A 22097-nucleotide genomic window follows, 5' to 3' on the forward strand; every position below is an offset into this window, starting at 1 on the left:
TTCTTGTCCCTAGGCTGAACAACCCCAAAGCAGAGGGTCTCCAGCCCCTGGAGTATCATCCTAAGAGCAGTTGCTGAGCTTCTCTGGCAGTAGGGAACTCAGAGCAGTGTGAAAAGGGTGAGCTGGTCTGGTAAATGTCGAGAGTTGCATTCTTTAAAGTTCCCTGACATTTGTGTCTCTGAGCCATCATGTACTATTTTTTGCATCCAAATAAGAAAACTGCAGATAAACACAGAGGCTATAAATGTTGCCTTAATTACATGTGTTATTTATTTGTTTGGCCCTTAGTTCTGTCTGGATTTTCAAAGCTGCAAATCAGCACGAGTTCAGTTAATTATGTTCTCACTCATCTACCAGGCAATTACAGTTGTCCATCATTATCATTTCTGTGATAGGAGCCCTGCAAAGGGTTCAGATTTCAGCTGAAATAGAAACCACACACTTGCCCAGCATGACCCTTGTATCACAACCCACTGTCCTTGGAGGGCCTGCCCTGTGACAGGTTTGTTATTGCACAGGGCTGTGAGCACTGTGTGGGCTGAAACAACAACACAGCCAGGATCTAACTGTGTCAGAGGATTCAGCTGGAGAAGGCTTGAGGGTAATCACTGTTCTCACCACCTGTGAAAGCCCTGCTGCATTTGACCTTTGGGTGTCTAATTTTCCAAGGTGTGAGGAAGAAGGGCCAGGCACAGCTGGGAGCAGATCAGGGCCCAGTTCAAAGCCCTGCTCCAAAGCTCAGTGCAGCTGCTGAGCATCCTTCCTCCACCTTCAGCAGGCTTTTGCTTTCATACTTCTCTCCACACTCAGATAAGGACTCTTGGAGGATGCTGTTGCGCGTTGTGGGACCAACATAAAATACCAGCTTTAAATTTCATCTGAGTTATTAGTTAATCTGCAAGAGCTAGCATGCTGGCATGGGGTTTAAATGTAATAACTGCTTATTTCAGAGCAGCAGCTTCCTCATCTCCCTTCCACCTGCTTTCCCACTCTGTGGTTTAACAGAGCTGCTGGATAGTGGATCTGTCCTGTTTGTGACAGAATTACAATATTTAGTTATTTGGGTGACAAAAGTGCAGTGGGTTGTTCAGCCAAAGACATGTTCCCTGTCTGTAGTTTGATGAGTGTCTTTGTTCAGCAGCAATGTCGGTGTGAGCAGCACTGTTCTCATCAACAGCAGCTTGTTCTCACTTCTGCTCTGCCTTGCAGCTGGGCAAAGAGCTGGTTTGGGGAATACTTTCAAGCTAAAAATAGCTCAGCAAGGCAAAGTGCTGAAAGAACACACTCTTCAAATAACAGAGTGAGTGGTGCAGCTCCCAGTGCCCCTCCTCGGCTGAAGGCTTCAGCCTGGGTATAAAATGGGTACTGGAGGGTCTTCCAGGAGAAACCAAGGGCTGAGTATGACCTGGTCACATTGTGCAGGTCACTAAAAATGGTTAATAACATTTCATTGTAAAGCAGGAGATTTTCTTTCTTTTTTTTTTTTTTTTTTTTTTTTGTTCTTTTCTTTTCTCTCTTGAAACAGGAATGGAGCTCTGTGTTCCCATGAAACAAAAAAGCAATGCTACATATCTGCTGCTGGAATGATACTAAAATATACTCTGATAGCAACTGCATGAGCAGCAGGAGGGAGTCTGAAATAAGCAGCAGACAGAGGCAAATCTCAGCCCAGTGGAGGGGACTGCCACTGACCTGAGACTTTCCTGATCTAGTGACAGTTGCCTACTCCTGGGTGCTTACTGGGTTATGATAAAAAAATAAGAAAAGTGGGGGGAAAGGTAAGAAAAGAAAAAAGCTAGGTTTTGACTTCACTGTCTGAACAATCCCTGATACAATGTTTGTGCCTGTTCTCCTCCAGGGAGGCTGGGGCTGGCTTGTCAGCCACCTTTGTGCCCTGTACAAAATGAAATGTCTGTAGGCTCGTGACTCAACTTCCTGGGAAGCCAGGAGTGCAATTCCAGCCATGGCAGTCAGCAAGGACAGGATGACAGGGAGACATATCAGTTCTGTCTGTAGTTCCAGCTCTGTTTCACAGGGCACCAAACAGAGATATTGTCCGTGGATGGAGTGTCCCAGTGTGTCCTGGCCTCAGCTGGGAGGCTCAGGGCTGGGATCCTGCAGTACTGTGCACTTAATCCATAAACAGTTGCCCCCACAACAGATGCCATTGCAATGTGCAGCTGTGGGATTTGGGTCACTGGAAGAAACCACAGCTGGATTTGCAGAGAGCAGACAAAGTATTGGTGTGTGTGGGCTGGCAGCTGTGTGTCAACTCTCCTCCTCCCCCCCCCCACTGGATGCAGAAGGATTTGAGAGTGGCCCTTCCTGCCATGGGTGTGAGCTGCTGGGAATTTCCCCATGAGGTGAGGTCTGGAGAACATCCTTCCCTGCTACCTGGAGGTGCATACCAAGGACCCTTTGGCAATCTGCAAAGTCTGGGAGGTGACAAATAAACCTCTGCAAGGTGGCTTTGCAGTGAAGATTTACCCCAGAGCTGGGGGTATGGAGCTGTGGAACTCCTAACCCAGCAACTCCAGGCAGGAGGGGACATGCTGTGGCACTTTTTGCAAACCCTTTGCAGTGTCAGGCTTGATGCCAAGGAGCAGCTTTCTGAATTACTGAAGTAAATCAAGGCAAATGCAGCACTCTCTGAGTACTTTGTGTAATCCCTGAAGGAAAATGACAGCAATTTGAGGAGCTGCAGCTGCTGCTGGGACAGCCAGGCCCTGCTGGGAGCTGAGTGTGGCTGCACAGCTGCTCCCAGGCTGCAGGAACCTCGCTGGGAACGCTCCTCTGGCAAGGCAGCACCTTCCAGTTCTCGCCTGTCACTCACCCACACAGCCTCTCCAAGGATGGGGTATCCCTGCCTGCAGACAGCATTTCACCATCTGCTCTACTAGTTTCTGTTCCTCTCGTGCACACTATTGCTGGCCCAGCATTTTCCAGGACAGTCAGACCAACAGCTTGGCCTCACACTGTCACTGTGGCCAGAGCCACACCAGCCTTTGCCCACAGCAGGCTCTGAATCCTGCTCTTTATTGCACTCTTATTTGCTTTTAATAATTTGGCTTCTTTCACATTTTCTCTTGAGGTTATCTGTTGGTTTTTCAAGACAAAGAGTGTTCCTGCTCTCAGTGCAGAGTGAAATGAGAAATTCCATTGACAGCTCAAAGATGTGGCCCAAAAAGTCTGTAGGAGTGTGAGTCCCCAGGTCTCAATAATCATCAATTTTGTATTCTTTCACCAGCAGCTCTCACAGTGCTCTGCAAAGCTGGTCTATGTGGTTATATCTGTTGTACAGATTAGGACAATGTGGCAAACTGTCCTGTCTGAAAAACCAGATTTGCAGCCCCTCTGGGAATTTATTCACTTCCCTGTGCAAGTGGTATTTCAGTAATTCTGTTTTCCTTTGTTTTTCAAATTGGACAGAGTGAGGAGTATGACTTGTCACTTGATGCCACTGTGACACTGAGCACTGCAGACAGGCTAACTTACAGGAAAATACAGGCAGGATTTGAGTTTTAAAATGTCATCCTCATATTCTGCCTGCTCTTCCCCAGAGCCTTCTGGGATCCTCCTTAACTGTGTTTAGGATACTGTGTTTAGCTATGGTCACGAAAATCCAAATAGAATTTGCTGGCAAATTTCACATAGAACAGAATATTCTGATCTTCTGAAAACTGAATAAAATGTAAGAATTCAATTATGTAACATCATGTTTGGAAGTTACAGCCGTGATTTGTTGTGGTACAACACGAACTGTCACTGCCAACGCTCAAGGCTGCCACACAAAGCCTTTGGGAGTTCTCAGGAAAGGGTCCCCTGGTGCCACCTCCGTGATTGTCCTCAGAATTGTTCCCTGCCTGAGGAGGGACTGCAGGTGGGGAAGGGCAGGCAGAGCTGTGGGAGCTGGCAGTGGCTCCCAGAGCTCAGACAGGTCCTGGCTCTGTGCACACACCTCCCTCAGAGCCATTTTCCTGCCTTTTGCAGCTGCTCCTGTCCCTGCAGCTGGTGCACAGCACGTCCCAGCGTTGCAGTGCTGGGCCTCTCCCCCCAAAGCTCCCTGCTGACCCTGAGCCTCCTGCTCCAATCACCCCTGGACCTGAGCCTGGCATTTCCACACACATCCTTCATTCCCTTTTACCTTTTCCTTCATGGTGTAAACAGGCTGACAAAGGGATTTCTGTAAGCTTAACTGCACAACGCCTCTAAATAAAACTTCCCTTACCACATCAGTCCTGGTTTGTTTAACCTTCTCTTGAGAAGGAGGACTTTTCCCCAGCTGGGTGGTATTTGGAAGTGCTGCAGCCACTCCCAGTGATGATTTTAACAAGGCTGCAGTGTAGCCTGGCCAGAATATGGCTTTTACAGACACCCTCAAATTAGGCTGATCTCTGTGCAACAGGCCAGCTGCTTTCTGCAGAGACTGCTGAGAGGGCCTGGCTTTAATTTTTTAACATAATTTCTGAGAAACTAATGAAGTATTAATTCATTTAGAATTTAATTTGTTTAATGAATATGATCATCTCAAGCAAATGACACTGGTGGTTCGTCTGTGAGCCATGTAGTCTTGGTTTTGAGAGGTTTTTTTCCTGCAGAGAGGCACTCAGGTTTTATTCTGCTCTTTGTTTCTTGCCTGTATTCTGTATAGCTTTATGAAAGCCAAGTGACTGACACATCTTTGCAGAACAATGGACTAACTAGACTGCAGTATATGTTTCTCATGTGATTTAAGACTCAGATTTTGCCAGCTTGCTGGTTCTTATTTCCCAGTTGCCTTGATGTCCTCTGCATAAATGGACTTTCAACAGGAGGAGGTCCTCAACCTCCATTTCTTCTTAATTTCACTGGATAAAACCATGAGCATGGATTGATAAACCTGGGAGTGCTTGGTTTTGTTTGTTTGTTTTCTGGTGTGTTGTACGTGAGAGCTAAAGAAAAAGACAGAAAACAAGAGTGTTTTCCAGAAAAAAAAACCACTCTCCAGAGTCTGGGGAGGTCAAGGAAGTGTGCTGCCTACTTGGATGAGTTAATTATCCTGAAAAACAGATTCTGAAGGAAGCTTGCAGTACTCTGGTTGACTCAAGAAGCTCCCAAGACCTGGTTATACAGCTGCAGCTTTCCAGCTGGGCACAGGCAATGGAGTCAGACTTAGCTAGAGCCACGTTTTAATAATTGATACAATTGCACATCATCTATTGAGGAAAATCAGTGACCTTCTGTTCTGACCTGTTTTCTCTCCTTCTCCCACTTCCTGTTTTCTAAATATTTATTTCTTTCATTTTTCTCCCCCCCAACCCTCACCTTCTCTGAAGTTATTTCAAAAACACAGGAACTGTGCTAGACTGACCCAGTTTTCCATATGAAAGCAGCAAGCCCAAGCCTGTGATTCCTGGAGGAATTGAGATCCTGAATGAAGCAGCTACAGAAGTTGTGCTCAGAGCAGCAGGAGGAGGGAACTGTAGTAACTCACAGAATCTGGTGAACCAGAAACTGCAGGGTATGAATTACACTTTCCTTGGATCACATGTGCTGAGACACAGTTTTCTTGGAAGAGAGCCCAAAAATATCATCAAGTTCTTCATGGGAAAGCACAGGTGATTCATCTGAGAACCCTCCCCTAAAGCAGGGATAGCTCAGTGCTGTGCCCCAGGGACAGTGTGTGCAGCTGTGGCTCTGCACATTAAAGAGCTTTTTCTTCTCCAAACCAAGCCACATTTCAGATTTTGTGGGAAAACTGAGCATTTAGGTATTCTGCAGGCAATCCACTGCAACAATCATGGTGACACTCATTGATATCCAGTCTGCCTATAAATTTGGTTAGGTTTAAAAGGCAAGTGGGAGGAGAACCAACACAACATCCAAACTTTACCCCTCTCTTTTGTTCTCAAATGCTTTGAAGTGGCACATCTGAAATGGATGTGTTAAAAAAAAAAGCAGCCAAACCCCTTTCTGGCTGAGACTGTGCTTATACAGTTCACAGCCTTTCAGATACACACTGTCCATCCCATCTGGCTTCTGTTCCAACTAAGTGAAGTAAGTGCTTGGCTTTAAGTGCAGAAAACATTTTTCCTGAATTTCATGAATAGATCCAACCCAAAAAACCGTAATCCTAAATCCTCTCAGTGACACAGTGACCATGCCTATGCAAAGTGAGGGCTGGCACTGTGAATGCCTGAATCCCTCCCTGCCCAACCCTTGGGTTAGCAGGAGCTCACAAGTGTTACAGCACCTTGTTCTGGTCCGCTTTTCATCCCACAAGAGCACAAATCACTGTGACAACCAGAGCAGCTTACTTTGGTCTCCATCGATTAAGCTCTGCAAATTAAATTAAAGTAATTTCTTTCTGTAATTACTTTTACTGCAGACCCACACAAGCTCAAGGACCTGAATCATAATCCAGTGTAAGGTGAAGCATTACAGAGCATTACTGGCATTTTATGCATTTCCTCTCTGCTTTATGACTGCTTGTCTCACCACAGGGGTTGAGCCCAGATCTTCAGGCGTGGGGAGGTGCCCAATTTCTGGGAAGGGATCTCAGCTGAGCATGAGCTGCTGGTAGTGGCTGGGTTGGCAGGGCAAAACAAGTGCACTGTTTTCTTCCCAAAAAGGCTTTTCCTTATTCAATGACACTTGCTTAAGCAGTTTTTCTGCAAGTTTATTTATATGATTATGCTCCCCTGTGATACTTACAGCTTTCTGTGCTCTGATTTTTTTATTTCTAGTTTCACTTGTGCCACTTATGTCAGATCTATTCGAGGAATTGGCTCTGTGTCCCAGAAAAGGCCCTGTATATTCCTGTCTGTGTTTCCACCTGCTGCTCTGCTCTTCTCTCGCTTGCTGTGCTCTGACCTGCTGCCCTTGCCTTCACTGTGCTGTGGAAGACAGGTTTGATTAGGAATTCCCAGCACCGGAGCCAGGGAAGTAGAACAGAGCAGTGGAAGGAGATTGTCTTCTGAGAAGACACTATCTTTAATCAGCTGTGCCCTGGGAATTTGGAACTTCATGTTGTTGCCTGGCAGAATTTACTGCCTCTGCAGTGACATTGCCTCATGTTTGCACAAATACTGCCCATTTCCAGGAGGTGAATGCTGAATCCTCAGCAATACAGGCCTGCACTGGGAGCACCTCTGGGTCATGTGCCTGTGCTCAAACCAGGAAATAACCCAGGACAAAGGCAACCGTGCTTCAACCCTTTATAAGTGAATTAGTGTGTTCAAAAATTCTTGCCAGATGAGCTGTGGGCTGGTCTGAGACAGCAAATTGCTCATTCTGGTTCAGCTGCAGATCAGGACTCTTGCCCAGAGCTGAGTGCTCCATAATTAATTGTACAAGTGCTGCTGAAGCAAGGAAGCACCTCTGGTTCAAGAGCTACTGTCCAGAGGGCCTGGTATGATCACACACTCAGGGAGTTTGGCAAGTAAACCTGACCAAGGGATTGGTGTTAGTGAGTTTGGTTCTATTCTTGGAGTTAAATACCTGAAAGGGAACAAACCTTTCTCAGCCCTTCAGACAAGAGGACAGCGTTGTCAAGGTACAGCATGTACAGATGCACTTGAACCCTCTCTAATGCTTTATTGAAACTGCACTACATCTCCCCTGGACTTGAAAAGCCATATAAACAGGAGGCTGAACTCACTCATTGCTTGGAGACCTTAATGACACTTGAGTCTTCTTCCTCTCCTCCTGATTTTTACCTTTGAAGGCTGTCTCAGGAGCTCAGCAGCAGGCACTAACCCCCAGCCCCTTGACCAGTGCTGCCTGTCACTGTGTTCACAGCAGGGTTTCCAGATGTGTGCCACTGCCTGACACCAAGGAAGAGCATAGGGAATATTCAGGCCTTGGAACTGGACTTCTTAATCCTGGAGGCAGCACCAAAAAAAAAAAAAATCTCAGCTTCACTTACACCTCCTCCATTCTTCCTACTGCTCCCCCCTCCATCCCTCACAACATCTTTCTTTTCCATAGCCTGAAAAGCAGAGGCCATAACCAAGAAGGGGCAAACCACTAAAAAAACCCCAAATCCTCACACATGCTGTGCATGCTCCGCATAAAATCCTGCAGCCATGAGCAGGTCTGACAGCAGCCCCCAGCTGCATCCCATCTTGCTGGAGCAGAGTGAGGAGATGGGAGACTCTCTTGGCTCCCCACGCCCACAGAATTCAGTTGTGGCTCTATATTTAGCTCCTGTCTGGTGTGAGGAGCTGAGCCTTGCACACACACCCACGCTGAGCCTGCTGGGGTTATTTTTAGCATCAGCGAGATGCTTACCTGGATGGTTCTTGCCCAGTAATGAAATGCATTAAATTGTACACAGCTAATTAGTGCTGACAGCTGATCTGTTCTTTGTACCTGCCCCCCCTGCCTTGCTGTCTCTGGAATGAATCTGTGTCAAGTCTTCCCAGCCTTCTGAAATTAGGGCAGTTCCCTGGTTTTTTAGTCCAGTGACCGGGAGTTGGAGCACAGCTAGAAATTCATCAGAAAAACCTTGCTAATCCCCAGGTGAGCTTAGGCTTGGCATCTCTTAAACTTCTGCATTTGGACTACCAGTAGTCTCTGCATGTACCCACTTACCACTTTTTTTGGTCAATCTAAACAAAATGTTCCCCAAAGTTCAGCATTCAGCCCAGTTCCCTGCTGAGTGTCTCAGTCTGAAGGGCTGATGCCTTTTCAGTGAGCAAAGCTGCCCTGAGACATTTCTGTGGAGAAGTGGCACTGAATGTGCTGTCCTTGGGAAACATGGCACAGCTTTTGTGCTGTCAGTAGGTGAAACTGTCTTTGTGAGTGCTCTGTGCTGAGCCATGGAGCTGTTTTGCTTTTAGGCTGCCAGTCTGAAGTGCTTTTTGCTCGGTATTGTCCTGTCTCCAGCAGCACTGTGAACTTCACACTCTGTTACTTTGGTCTCATCTGGGTATGCTTTTGGCTACATCTACAGTTCTTGGGTGAGTCAACTCAAAAATGCTTCTCCAGGAACCTCAGGGCAGCAGCACACCTACAGATTCCAGATGTGGTAACAACTGAATGAAGATGCCTCCTCTTCCCTTCTTGTTGCCAGGAAACCTTGGTCCAGCATCATCCACTTCCCCAAGCCAATGTTTTCAATGTGGTCAAGATCAGCTTTAGGTTCTCAGTTTTTGGTTCCTCTCTGTGTACAAAAACCCTTTGTTCTTCCTGTCTGACTCCTCTGCCCACGTTTCTGTATTTAATTCCTGTCCCCATCATCTCCTAAGTGCCACTTCACGCATCATGTGTACTTGTACAAATACCAGAACAGGTGAAGCAGTACATGAAGTGAATATTACAAGTACAATCTTTTCAAGGAATTTGGATTTTCATTGAGACATGAAGTTATACTGGAGTGTCTTTAACTATGGTTACGTTCTCAAGAAGCACGAGCCACACAGGCACTTCAAACATCAACTTTCTAAACAGCCAGATATCAAATTTAATCAAACAACCTTTTCCTGAGTCACCCTTCAGTCTAGCAAGTGTTTCACTCCCCCAGATTTCAGCTGAACCCCCCTTCTAGAACAAAGTGTGTCTGTGAGACGGGAAGCAGATATTGCAAACAATCCTACTTGCAAATGTCTTTTCTGCCTCGTGACACAAAGAGCTCTCAATTCACTGAATTCCATTGAGGGCTTATTATCTGTGCTCTGAACACACAATAATGGAACCAAGACCTGTTGGGAGCCTTCTTGCCTAATGCACAGTAGAGTATTCCAAGAGTTCACCATGCTCTGGGGCACTGGGGATGCATGGATTAGTAAGAGAAGCACTACAGCACAGGGAAAACTGGAATACTGCCATTTTGGAGGGAGGAGGAGAGAAAAGTTCATGTTTCCACAGCAACAAGTGGTAGATTAAATTGGCTGGGAGCACGAAATACAGGAAATACACTTTTCAAAAGCAGCGATGCACATAAATGAATCCTGGAATCTCTCCTCACGCCACTGTCAGTCAATAATAAATCTGAAGTCGGTAGATTTGCACTGCTGTAAAAGTAGAATTTGTCTCAAAATACAGCATTTCCCAATCTCTTTTTTGAGATGGAATGAGTGGGAGGGTGAAGGAAAATAGGGGTTTTAGCTTTGACTTCATAAACACCCATCAGAGTGATAGCAGAGTAGCTTTTCTCAGCAGGTTCCCAGCTGCTGTTGAAATGTATTACAACCAGAACCACTTAAATAATACAGCGGTTTTGAGAGGATGCTCTTCTTTTGTCTCCCCATTTTTAAAGCTACATAAACACCGTTATTTGGTGTATTTTGCACATTATCTATGTCAGTACATCTTTCCCTCCAGAGTACAGAGTGAGGCTGTGTTAGCTGTGGGGCTGAGGCAATTTGCTAGAGAGATAGAGACCATCAAACCCCTGCAACTGTGTTGAAAAATATCGACCCTGTTAACAACTGCCTGGTTATGTGCCATTCTTATGCAGTCAGCCATTGAGTAACCACTTGCTGATCTGCCCACAGATAATTCTTTGTGCTAAACACAGATCTATAGCCTGATGGTACGTGTGGATTTGCTGTTATCTAAGTGTTGCTCTTGCAGCAGCAGTGCTGCTCTTTTCTGCACAGGCAGTGGCAAAGCCTTGGAGAGAGCAGACATTTCTACTGGATCCCATCTCCCAGGCAGCACTTCTCAACCCAGCACTACATTCCTCAGCTGTAAACCTCCAAGTTGTCACACAGAGCCCGTGCTGCACAAGTACCAGTGAAATGAATGAGTGCAAACACCTCAAAAGCTCATCCAAGAATTTCACTCTTCCCAGTTTGATTTCATTTCCACACCACAGCCAGGCTCTGCTCTGAGTGTGGGCTCTGGGGTGGCCTGGGTTTTGTGAGGTGAGTCCTAGTCAGAAACTCCAAAGGGATTTCTCTAGGGCTTTGGCTCTTTGGCCTTTGCCAGAATTCACTTTTACTTTGTTGGTTGGCTGTTGGGTTTTTTGGACACCCACTTGCTTTTCCTGGTGTTGTAAATATTTTCCTGCATTCATCCACCACCTGAGCTTGTTTGCACGGTCATGTTCTATTCTGGTAGATGAGTTAGGAGCTGAGCTGAGCTCTGCCAGCACATATGTGCTGGAAGTTGTGTGGGAGACTGCTCCCAATCTGTTTTGCCTTTTTTCCTGGCTATTCCAGCAATCTCCGTGCCGTCTGTTCCCCGAAATGCGCTCAATCCTCCACGTTCCAGGAAGAAGGAACCAAATTAAGGCCTGACTTCCAACACTTGGAACAAAGATGGCTTTTAGCCATCCTCTAGACATCACCGGTGACACTAATGGGCTGCACCCCAGATTGCTGCATGAGATCACAGCAGACAGGGGAGGCTCCCTTAGCTGCATTCACCTACACACAGCACATTTCCTGCCTCCTGGTGGTAGCCAGCCCCTGTCACCTGTCCAGCAGTGTCCTCTGCAAGTCCTTGTACTGACATTTGACTCTAGGGATGCATCCCTCACAGCATTTCTTTGGGCTCATTATTAAGCAAGACAAAAGGTGGATGAAAATAAAGGGATAAAGGCTGTAGTACAGCACCTGAAGCTGCAATTCCATCAGACCTTTCAGACTAAGAGAAGTCAGGCAGGGCTGAAAAGAGATGTGACCTTGTAAGCATTTCAGCAATAGGAGATGGGGCTGGGTATGACAATCTTCTCATTCAGTGAATAGTTTGTGATGGTTGAATTGGTTTTAGGCATGCAGTAGAGTGGAAACCATTTTTTGTGTCTTTTAAAGCAATCAGATTAGGCTCCTGATATATGAAGAGATCTCATGAGTTATCAAATGGCCAAAATAATTGAATTAATGATATTTGGGTGCAATGTGAAGTATTTCCCTGAAGTGCATGGACAAAGCTTGCAAGGTCAGGGTGATCAAGGCCCATCTTTGCTTCCTGAAGTGATGGGTATTAATGGGACACACCTCTGATCTGCTCTGCCTGTAACTCTTGGAACTCCATGTACATTGTAGGGGGATCTTTTCTGCTTGTCTGGATGTACATGTTTTCTGTGGCAGGGTCTGCCACCTGCACTGAGTTGTGCAGGCCTGGCACAAAGCACTGCTCCTCTTTGGGTGCAAAGTGCTGCTGTGCAGTCACTGAGACTGGAGGGACCATAACTCCATCTCTGCTGTTGCAGAGGCACCAAGAAGGGCACCCAAAACCTCCTCTGTGTTCCCTCAGCAGCTTGTTCCTTAGCTGAGGGCAGGAGTGGTGAAGGCAGAGATGTTCTCCTCCATAAACTCTGGTCCATTAGGACTTGTGCTCTGATCCACACATTTGTTCTCATTCCCTGTCCCCGGAGGTAAAGTTTAATCAAAAGCATGCACATGAATGAGTTAGTCTAAATATCAATAAATGTTTCTTTCAGGAGAGGCTTGAGATATTTAATATTTAATAAGCCTTGAAAATGAATTTCTGTTCATGTTTCCCAATTTGTTTCCAAGCATTTTGGTGGTGAGCAGTGCTCGCTGTCCCTGTGTGGGCAGCACAGCACAGATTATTCAACAATCCACTTTGTCTTCTCTAAAATATTCATGTTTGCAGATATCCAAATACAGCCCTTAAAAAAGCACACACACAAAACCCAAATGGTGCAGTCTGAGCCTCCCAGTTACCTTCAGTCTTTGCTTTAGGCTGCACACCACAGTGATGCTGTTTCTCTCACAGCTCTCCCCTGTTGCCCTGGTTACTGATCAAACCAGATCATCCCTGCTGTGCCTGCAGCTGGACTCACACAGGCACCTTCCCCAGGTGAGGGCAATGCTGCTTCTGCCTTAAGGCACCAATGCAGCCACCACTGCAGCAGCTTTCCCTTGGGCAAGTAAATGTTCAGCTCTAACAATTGCCTTTATGCTCATATTCAGCTCGAGCTGACAAAGCCAAATCTGGTTGATAAATAATTATACTACTATTTTTGTTAAAGCACTGGGTTTTCTGGAGGACCTCCAAATCTTGATTGCAGCAGCAGAGCTGCAGGTAGATTTGGCAGGATTTTTTCTTTCAAATTGACTTCTGTCTTGTGTTTCCTTGAAATCAAGGCAATCCTGACTGAAGAGAGAGTTAAGATTTCTTTTCTCCAGTGGCTGATAGACAGCTGAAAATGTGCTGCATTGGTTTGTGGATGGTTCCCTGCAGGCAATGGACATGGGGGTGGGTGGCAGTGCCTCTGACAGGGCTCAGAGGATGCTCCATTGTAAAGGGAGGCTCCTCCCTGTTCTCATTCACAACACTTACTTTGAGAGTTTCATTTCAATTTGCTGCCGGATTTCCTGTCTTTCCTCATCTGTTCTCCTTGGGAAAATATTCCTGTCTTCCAGCTCCTGCTTACTTGGTCTGTTCCGTAGCTTTACTGCCAGCAGTTCTTTCTTGCATTTTCTTGGCAAAGTACCTGGGACATGCATTGAAAGGAAAGTTATTAGAAAGGCAGCTCCTGGGGATGGAACAGGAACTTCTGGGGAGCAGGAATGGCACAGAGTGACAGTGATCTGTCACAGTGTGCTACTGTGCAAGGAGCATTTGTACACATTAATGTCAGAACGCAACACTGCAGCTGAGCAGGGCTCAGACACAAAGCCACTGCAAATGCAGAGGGAAAATATTCCTCAGGGCATGCAGGAACTGCAGTTAAATCTTTGTTTCATCTTGGGAGCATGGTGTGTAATAGAAGGTTAATTTGTTTTGGTTCCTTTTTGCTTTAAAGCATTTCATTATTTTTTAAATATAATGCTTCACCTTTTCTAGAGAAGGTCACCTCATCTTTAAAGAAAGTGACATTTAATTGGTATTTTTGTTTGGCATTTGAGATAGGATTAAAGTCTATTTTTTAAAGGATGCTCTGGAGGTTGGCAAGATTCAAAATCCTAAATAGGTTCTCATTCCCAAATACTGGGGTTTTATTTGCTAGGGATCTGTGAACCTCCTTTTTTATTATCACTACTGATCTCAAATTTCTTTATGCAGAGGGAGGAGTCTGCACAGCCTCCTTCCCACATTTACCTGTTGGAAAGAGTGGAGCAGAGTAATTTTCTCTCTTTGTGAGCAGTGAAAAATCTCTTTCTCTTTTTGGTAGTTGCATTGATCTAAAGTTAAACTTTTCAGAAACCATAATCAGCTCAAAACCCCTTTTCTGGAGCCTAAAAAGCTGTGCCCTTATTTAGCACCTTCCTTGAAATGCTCTCACAGTCTGTTGCAAGCATTAATTAAATTAAACCACACAGCCCTGTCTGAAATAGCAGATATACATTTAACAGATGGGTAGGGAAGTGAAATGATTTGGCTGCTGCCACACAGAGCCTTCTGCTAACTGAATATCTGACTCCATCAGGAGCATTTGGCTCACAAAGCCACAGATTTGGGACTCTGACAGGGTTTCTCACCACGCTGGGTGTGGGTGCAGAGGAACCAACAGAATTCCTGCTGGAAATAACCTGGAGGACATTCGGGGCTAGAAAACTCCTGGGAATCCCTGCACACATTCCCAGTTTCACCTGAGTGTTTTAAAGAGGTTACAAGAGGAGTTGGGCATGTCAGGAGGTTTCTGTGACATGGAGCTCTGTGTGTCCACAGGAGCTGCAGCACTGGCCATGCAGAGTGTCCAGGGCAGGGCACCTTGGGGGCATGGAAAGTGACATAATCAGTAGGATTTTTGTCGTTGACTTTAAAGGAAGTGGGGTCAAAATCCTAATTAACAGCGACAGCTCCCTCTGTCAATCAAAGGTGGACTGTTCTTAATGAAGCATCATTTACCAGAACAGGTTAAAATACAAGTATAACTGCAAAATCTATGTATTAAGAGAAAATAAGTGCACATGAATAGAACAAAATTAGAGAACAAAGAGAAAATAAAGCCCCAAGCTGTTCTTCTCCACATCCATTTTCAGCATCCTGAGGCAAATTCCTTCCTGATCACTACCTCAGTAGAAACTGAACCTGCAAACACCCTTATTTAAGTATTCTTTTTCTAAGGGTTATTTTTCTTTGTCAGTCAGGCACATTCAGAGCCAGTCTGCCCCCTGACCATCTATCTCAGGCTGGATTGTTTTGTGATTTATCACACCTCAGCTAGGTCAACAAGAAATGCCTGAGAAATTCACACCCTTTTCATATTCAGGCTGCAGGTTTCTGTAAAAATTCCCTGTTTCAATTCATTCAAATCATTAAATTTAATTTCCTGTGTGTTTACTGTTCTTTTTATCATATTCACTGTTCTGTAAATTAAAAAGCAAATCCTAACACTGCCTGATGTTGGACAGACCTTGATTGCACCAGGTCTCAGTTGTGGGCTATGTTCTGGTAATGTTGTTTTTTAAGCTCGTCTTGCCTTGTGTTTTCAGAGGTTTCAAATAATGATTTATTGAGTAGGAATAGAAAACAAGGCATAATTCCTCACTTTTTCCAGAGTTATGTGACTTGTCTGTACCTCCCTGTAACCCCAGGGCTGTGGCACTGTGCCCTGTGGTGGTGGCAGTGGCAGAGCAGGTGACAGTGCTAAGGCAGGACAGGGATTGTAAAGCAGCTCAGCATTAATGGATAGTTTTACTCCCTGACTTGGAAACCAGCCCAGATCTCTTCAAACCAGAAGGAATCTGGAGATATTTAGAGAATTGTTCTGATGCTGTCCCTGGGAATGCTGGCACCAGCAGTGCCTCCACACCAGAAACGTCCTGAGAATGTCCCAGCTTGCTCAGGGACATCAGTCAGGGCTCAGCATGCTCTGTGCCAAGCAGCAGTGTTGTTGCAGCCACAATAATGCCCAAATATCTTTGAAGCACCTATTTTCTCAGGTGGCCTCAGCCATCCCCAGTACACCAGCACTGTCCTTCAACTGCAGGAATTTCCCCAAAACTCAAGCACTTATTGTGGAAAGCCCAGAGCTGCTTCTAGATATCACTGAAACTTGTACAATAACCAGTGCCCTCCTATCATCATAATAATGAATAATTATTTGTTAAATATAGAGAGATTCACCTTCAACAGTTAAATATTCAGATTTGGACTTGCTTGTTTGGGATAATGTATTTTTTTTGCCTGGCTGCCTCTAGCTCTTAGAATTTTTATTAAAAGAGGCCACTTTTACACACATAGCCAGAAAAAAAAGCAGAACTTAAAAGGTGTTTGTTGTGTTTTACGCTATCCTTAAATGCACAGCAATTAGGCAAAGGACTCTTTTCTTTTGCCTTACCTCAGGAGTCTGTTTTGTTACTCGGTGTCTTAAGACACAGCAGCAGAACTCGTGTCCTGTCTGCTGGCTCATGCTTTCAAAGACACCTTTTAAAATTCATCTTTCATCTGCTATAACAATTTTTTTTTGATAAATTGTTCTCTGCCTGACTTCTTTTAATGCATTCATGAAGAGAGGGAAGGATTCATTTCAGATTGAATCTGTCGTGCTAACATGGAAAACATTAAAAACCTTGAATGACAAATTTTCTAATGAGAGCTGATTATTTTGCCAAAGCTCCCTTAAATAATAAAAAATAAGGATTATAAAATGCATTCCCCATATGTCTCAAGAAGGGGTAAAACAGACCAGATGGAGAGAAACTTTATTCTTTAAGATATTTTCTCTACGTGTTTGTCCTTCCTGGATCGATTGGTCTCTATCACTTTTCCATGTACCGTCACTGCATGGAAAAATAGTTCTGAAATTCCAGAACACGGCAGCATTGGCTCTGGATGTACAGAAAGTTCTGGCTGCTCCCAGGGGGATGTCTGGGAGTGCTGCTGTTCATACAGAGCAGCCCGAGGGTGCACCAGTAACTGAGAGGGTAAAGCACAGTGTGCAACACCTGGAGGACAATCACAATCACTGTGACTCCAATTTAACTTCATCTTTTCACCAGAATTCATTCAAAAGCTGATGTGACAGTAGAGGAATTTGCCCTTCCCAACATTTTCTGCTGCCTTTAGAGCATTCCCTTGGTTGTGGGAGTGTATCTTTGTACTGCAGTGATTTTGCTTACCAGAAATAACAGAGTCGTTCAGAACTTCCTCGTCCTGATAAAAAACAGACTCTTCCTTGAGCTCTGAGTTCATGATCATGTTTTCTTTGTTCTCATCTGACTCTTTAACCGAGTTCCTCTTGTTTTCTGAGTCACTGCCATAACTCAGCGAGTTCTCCTTCTCTTTGTTGCGCTCCATACTCGACGTTCTCGAGGGACGAACATCCACCCTTTTTTTTGGAGAGCCTTTGCTTTCTCTTCCGTGGAAGCTATGGGTGGAAGATGCACAGCCCAGATTTTACAAAGATTGTTTTATTGCTGCAGTAGAAATTTACATGAGAATGATAAAAACATCCCATAGCTCCTAAAGGGCAGGGCAGGGAGTTCAGCATGGACCAACATAGGATGGCAATTTCAAGTTGAGAATGGCTAATGTGGATCTACTTTCCTGTCTCTGCCATTAAAATAAGACATGGAGGGGTGGTGAATAATGTTTTTCTTTTCTATATGGTCACAAGATACACTGTAGTGATTAAAACCCCCACAACAACACGTCCTTCTAATGAAAAACATGCATGGCATGAAATATGACCATTCATATGATATTGTATGATCATGAGAAAGGTTTAACAGGGCCTGGAAATGACATCATGTGAATCTGTTCCCTGGGGCAGTAGTTGTTAGGGAACTGAGAAATGCTACCAACTTCTCTCCAAAGCTCTGTGATGGCAGAGTTATCTCTGTCCTCTGATACACAGGAGGGCTTATAATGAAACCCAGATACAGCATCCAGTGTACTCCCACAAAAACATTTGTATTAAAAATGGATCTTGTATGTGCTCCTGTGTCAGCCAAAAGACACAGAAATTGCAGCATTTCTCATGTGTAGAGTACTTGGAGCAGGATGTGTCTTTGTTACTCTAACTTGGTATCTTGTGGGAAAGATTTTCTTTTGCAGTAGATCAAGGACTATCACCTGATTCTGTTTGAAAACCCACTCCTGCACCACAGCAGCCTCCTTAGAAAGGAAGAACATACAATGAAATAGCTGCCAAATGAAGCACTTTAACCAGGGATGTTTTTTCCAAGCAGTGACACCACAAGGAAGGCAAACCCAAGCTGTAGCAGCAATTAAAACACTAACAACAGGATAGGAACATTTTCCAAGAAAAATGAAGTGGTGGGATGAGTGTCCTCATGCAGCCCTGTGCCTGCAGGCTGTAGGTACCTGTCCTGCCGGTGTTTGGTGGCCAGAGCCCTGTGGAGTTCTTCAATGACTCTGCTGGGAGGTAAAGGCAGATGAACGGCAGCCAGGTGAGGGGAACCGGTGGGCGTTGTTACCTGGCCTCTGCCATGGGGCTCGCAGCTTTTCTGGCCAGAGGGGTGGAAGAGGGCAGCTTGTCCTGAGATTTGGGAGGAACCCACAATGACATAGTTCTTCAGGATGGTGGAAGGAGGAGATTTCATGGCTGGATCGTCCGTTTCGCTTCCTGCTGGCAAAACACAAGAGGGGAAAAGGTTGTGCAATGCTTTTTCTGTTTTCTTCTTTTTGCACAGAGTCTGCACTGAACTTAATTTGTAGTATTGAACAGAGGATAAATGGTGATGTTTTGCTCTTGCTGTGAGGTAACTGGCTGAGTAACTGAGTTCAAAAGGCTCTTGCTGCACAACTCCATATCCTTAATCTAGCAAAACAGATGCCCCTTCACTTCCCCTCTTTCTCACAGGATCAGATTCTCCTTTTTCCCAGCCCACCACTGCATTTTTGCTTGCCCACACTGTTGCTCCTAACCACCAAAGGCTTGGGCTGTGGTGGCTTTCCAATCTAGCATTTTCTCTGCTGGACTCTGGCAGACTGTATTAAAATTTATGCCCCGTGGTTCTGAGTCTGGACAAAATGTACCAGTGTCTATTAGCTGCTCCTCTGTGATTGCTGCACAGCCCAGACCTCTGTCTTTCATATGCCCGTGGAGAAAAGGCCAAAATCATTATAATATGGGAATAATGTTTGCATAACAAAACTTGCCAGATGACATCCAAATGAAAGATGGGGTACTGAGCGCTAACAAGAAAAAAGAAGGGTGGGGCAATATAATCTCTCTTTAGTGCCAGATTCAGCTGTTTTCTATGCAATGTAAACCTTTTGTCTGAAATTACAGTTACACATTTAAACTGATTTATACATTTCCTAGCATTTGAGTCTGAAGCACAGTGGACATTTCCCTGGTTGTAAATTTGGTGGCTTCACACAACATCCCTTAGGATAACTGAACATCTGCCCTGAAAAAGATGCTGATTAGTTTTCCTGTTCTGCAGGCCTCTTCCCCTTTCCCCTTCCCCTTTATCTGTGTCCCACGCCTCTGGCACATGCAGATATTTACACCATGTGGGTGAATAAAGGCAATTTGAGCGCCTCATCCCAGAGTATTTCTTGTCCCTTGTTGCCACCTAGTGCTTCACACAGGAATTTAAACTGGCACAGCTTGCTCAGCTTTGGTACAAACGTGCTTTCACAGGTAATTTTTCCTTTTCTTTTTTATTCTTCCTTTGGAGATAAATCCTTCAATTCATAGCAGAGAAATACTTCTGCTCAGGCCAGGGTTATCCTGAAGTAGTCCTGTAACCAGGACTTGGTTCCAGTTAGCAGGGTAACTTGCTAGAAAACCAGGGAGGGCAAAAAATACTAACTTCAGTTATGAAATATCTCCTCTCAGAACCAGCATCTGCATAAGGGTTATCAAAACCATGCATTTTCTTAAGTTTGCTTAAGAGCTCCTGAAATCATTACCAAAGTCAAACACTGAAAATCTGAGCGTGGCAACACTAAGCCTGGTTTCTTTTTGGGTTTGTGGGGTGAGGAGGAGAGCATCCTTCAGTGAGGAGAGCTGCATTCACAACAAAATCTCCCTTCTAAGGAAGGTCTAACATGACTTTTTTCATCTCTGGAGGTGTTTGTGCACATTTGGGTCCCTCCAGCCCAGGACCCTTAGCAATGCCTTTGTTCATTTCTATTCAAACTAGCCCAGAACTTACCCAGTTTAAAATCTGGGAAGTCTGGAGGCTCGGGGGCATTGCTCCAAGGGCCAGTGCCTGATGTGCAATGTGTGAGCCACCTTCCCAGGCCAGAGCTCCTCCTGCACTGATCAGGTGCTGCTCCAGCCAGCAGACAGCCCAGCTCTGCTGAGCAAAGCCGGGTTTGGTACTCAAGGGGGCTTTGATTCTGTGCTGCTGTGGAGATCATAAATCATAAATTGATTTCTGATCAATTGCTGCCCACTGAATCATGGCCTGAGGGGATGGACAAAACCACCTCCTGAGCCACTTTATCCTCTGCACACAGAGAGGGTGTCTGTGTTTCCTCAGAGCAAGAGCCAGGGCTCAGCTCAACCCCAAAGCAGGGAAAGAAAGAGAAGACTTTGTTTTGTCTTCACACCAGCTTGTTCCTGGAACAGGTCAAGGGCCAATTTCATCCTCATTGCAGCTTTGGACAATATTGAGAATTTCCTGAGATCACACCTTATTTGTCCTAATGGCAGATGTTCAGTGAATAATCTTGCAAAGTGATGTCTTGGCACCTTGCCCTGTTCCTCCTCTCTCTGATTAATTGGTGCTTGACTTACTCCTCACTCCTCTGCTGACAGCATCCCTAGCATTGTTAAGGGAGGGGAAAAACTAAACACAAAAGAGCTTTTCAACCTCTTCATCTTCCTTTTCTTTCATAATTGCCCTTTCTCTCTCCCCACACTTTTGTATTTCCTCTCACTCACTGACGGTATTTGTTTAATTTTAACTTAGCACTGCCCCCACATCCCCACAAAAATAAACATGTATAATCACTGCTGGAAAAGGGTCTAGAGTTACTGGAGTCATTGAGAAAATTAAAAGTTGTTCTTTGTGGAAGATGTAAATGAGAATTAAATACCAAAACTCAAAATATCTCAGATGCTACAGGAAATACTTGGGTTAAGCAGCAAAATATCTGAACTCCAAATGCTCTAAAGTGCTTGGTGGAGGTGTAATCTCTATACCCTGCGTGGGTCAGGTTTCCAAATACATCTGATGCCAAGCATGGCCTTCTCCTCAGCTGAGCAAAGGCAGAGGGGGCCTGTTCCTCTTGCAGGGGGGAAGGGGAGGCTCAAGCCTCACCAACAGGACAGTGAAATAACCTGAACAGCAGCTCCTGAGCACTAAAATACCATTGTGAATCCAGGTCCCACTTGAGTTATTACAGCTTTTAAGCACAGACAATGTATGAATTGTTTCCATGGGAAACAAATACTTGTAATTTTCTTTAAAGAGACTGAAAACATCAATGTTTTCTCTAAGCCCCATTGGTCAGGTCACAGAACCCCTCTGATGTTTTGTGTCCTGGTGACTTTGAAAACCCTGCTCATTATGCCAGATGATGAGTGTGGATGCAAATCAGGGCTCACATAATGGCTGTCATTTAAAAGCCTAAATATCCAACAGGTCTGACATTTAGATGTCAGGACTTGATTTTAATTTGCAATAAGGCCCTTTTAGCTGCTTTTACCATATGTAGGGGCCCTGAAATTGGAACCAACTAAAATCATTCTCATTTTAGCACCCTTTCTGCAGCGCCAGAATGCTGAGAAATGTAACAACATTGGCAATACATTAGAAAATCAGGCCCAGGGGAATTGCTTTTGGAAACGTTCAGTAAAGTCTGGCACAGAGGATTGCCAGGTGTATCACTCTTCAGAGCAGATTTCATAGCTCCAGTTTAGACCTGCCCTAGAGAGCAAAGCCTTCAGACAGAAACCTCTGCAGAGCCTTTGACTTGAACTAGATTTTGGCTGCTGTCCTGCTCTCCAGTGGGAGCCCAAGTAATGAAAACATTTAAATCTTCCTTGTGTTTTATGGCATATCAATATGAACATGAGATTCAGCAGATGTTTGCAGTTGGTTTGATTTGTTTTATGTGTGTTTAGTGCTGTAGACTCACAACAAATAATCCCCTGAGAACTTCAGATAAATATGTGAAGTACAAAGATCAGTGCATCGTTATCAGGCAGCCAGACATGGTCACTGCTCCCTCAGTATAACTGAGAGATTCTCAGCAGTTTGGGGCTTCAAAACAGGCATGAGAAAAGGATTTGACAGTGCTGTGGAGGTGAACAACACATCAAG

The 22097-nt window shown here is 44.9% G+C and overlaps 1 protein-coding gene across 1 annotated transcript in view; it reads right to left on the reverse strand.

The window, feature by feature from the left end:
- The window catches only part of PHACTR3 (phosphatase and actin regulator 3), a 99476-nt gene that overhangs the window by 15287 nt on the left and 62092 nt on the right, over positions 1-22097 (reverse strand). The window contains exons 6-8 of the mRNA XM_059862774.1: positions 18175-18436; positions 16968-17215; positions 13240-13393 (exon numbers count right to left, since the gene is read on the reverse strand). Of these exons, the coding sequence (XP_059718757.1) occupies positions 13240-13393; positions 16968-17215; positions 18175-18436 (664 nt within the window). The remainder of the gene's footprint in view (positions 1-13239; positions 13394-16967; positions 17216-18174; positions 18437-22097) is intronic.

This window comes from Haemorhous mexicanus, chromosome 18 (assembly GCF_027477595.1).
Source record: "Haemorhous mexicanus isolate bHaeMex1 chromosome 18, bHaeMex1.pri, whole genome shotgun sequence".
In the NCBI taxonomy this organism is placed as follows: Eukaryota; Metazoa; Chordata; class Aves; order Passeriformes; family Fringillidae; genus Haemorhous; species Haemorhous mexicanus.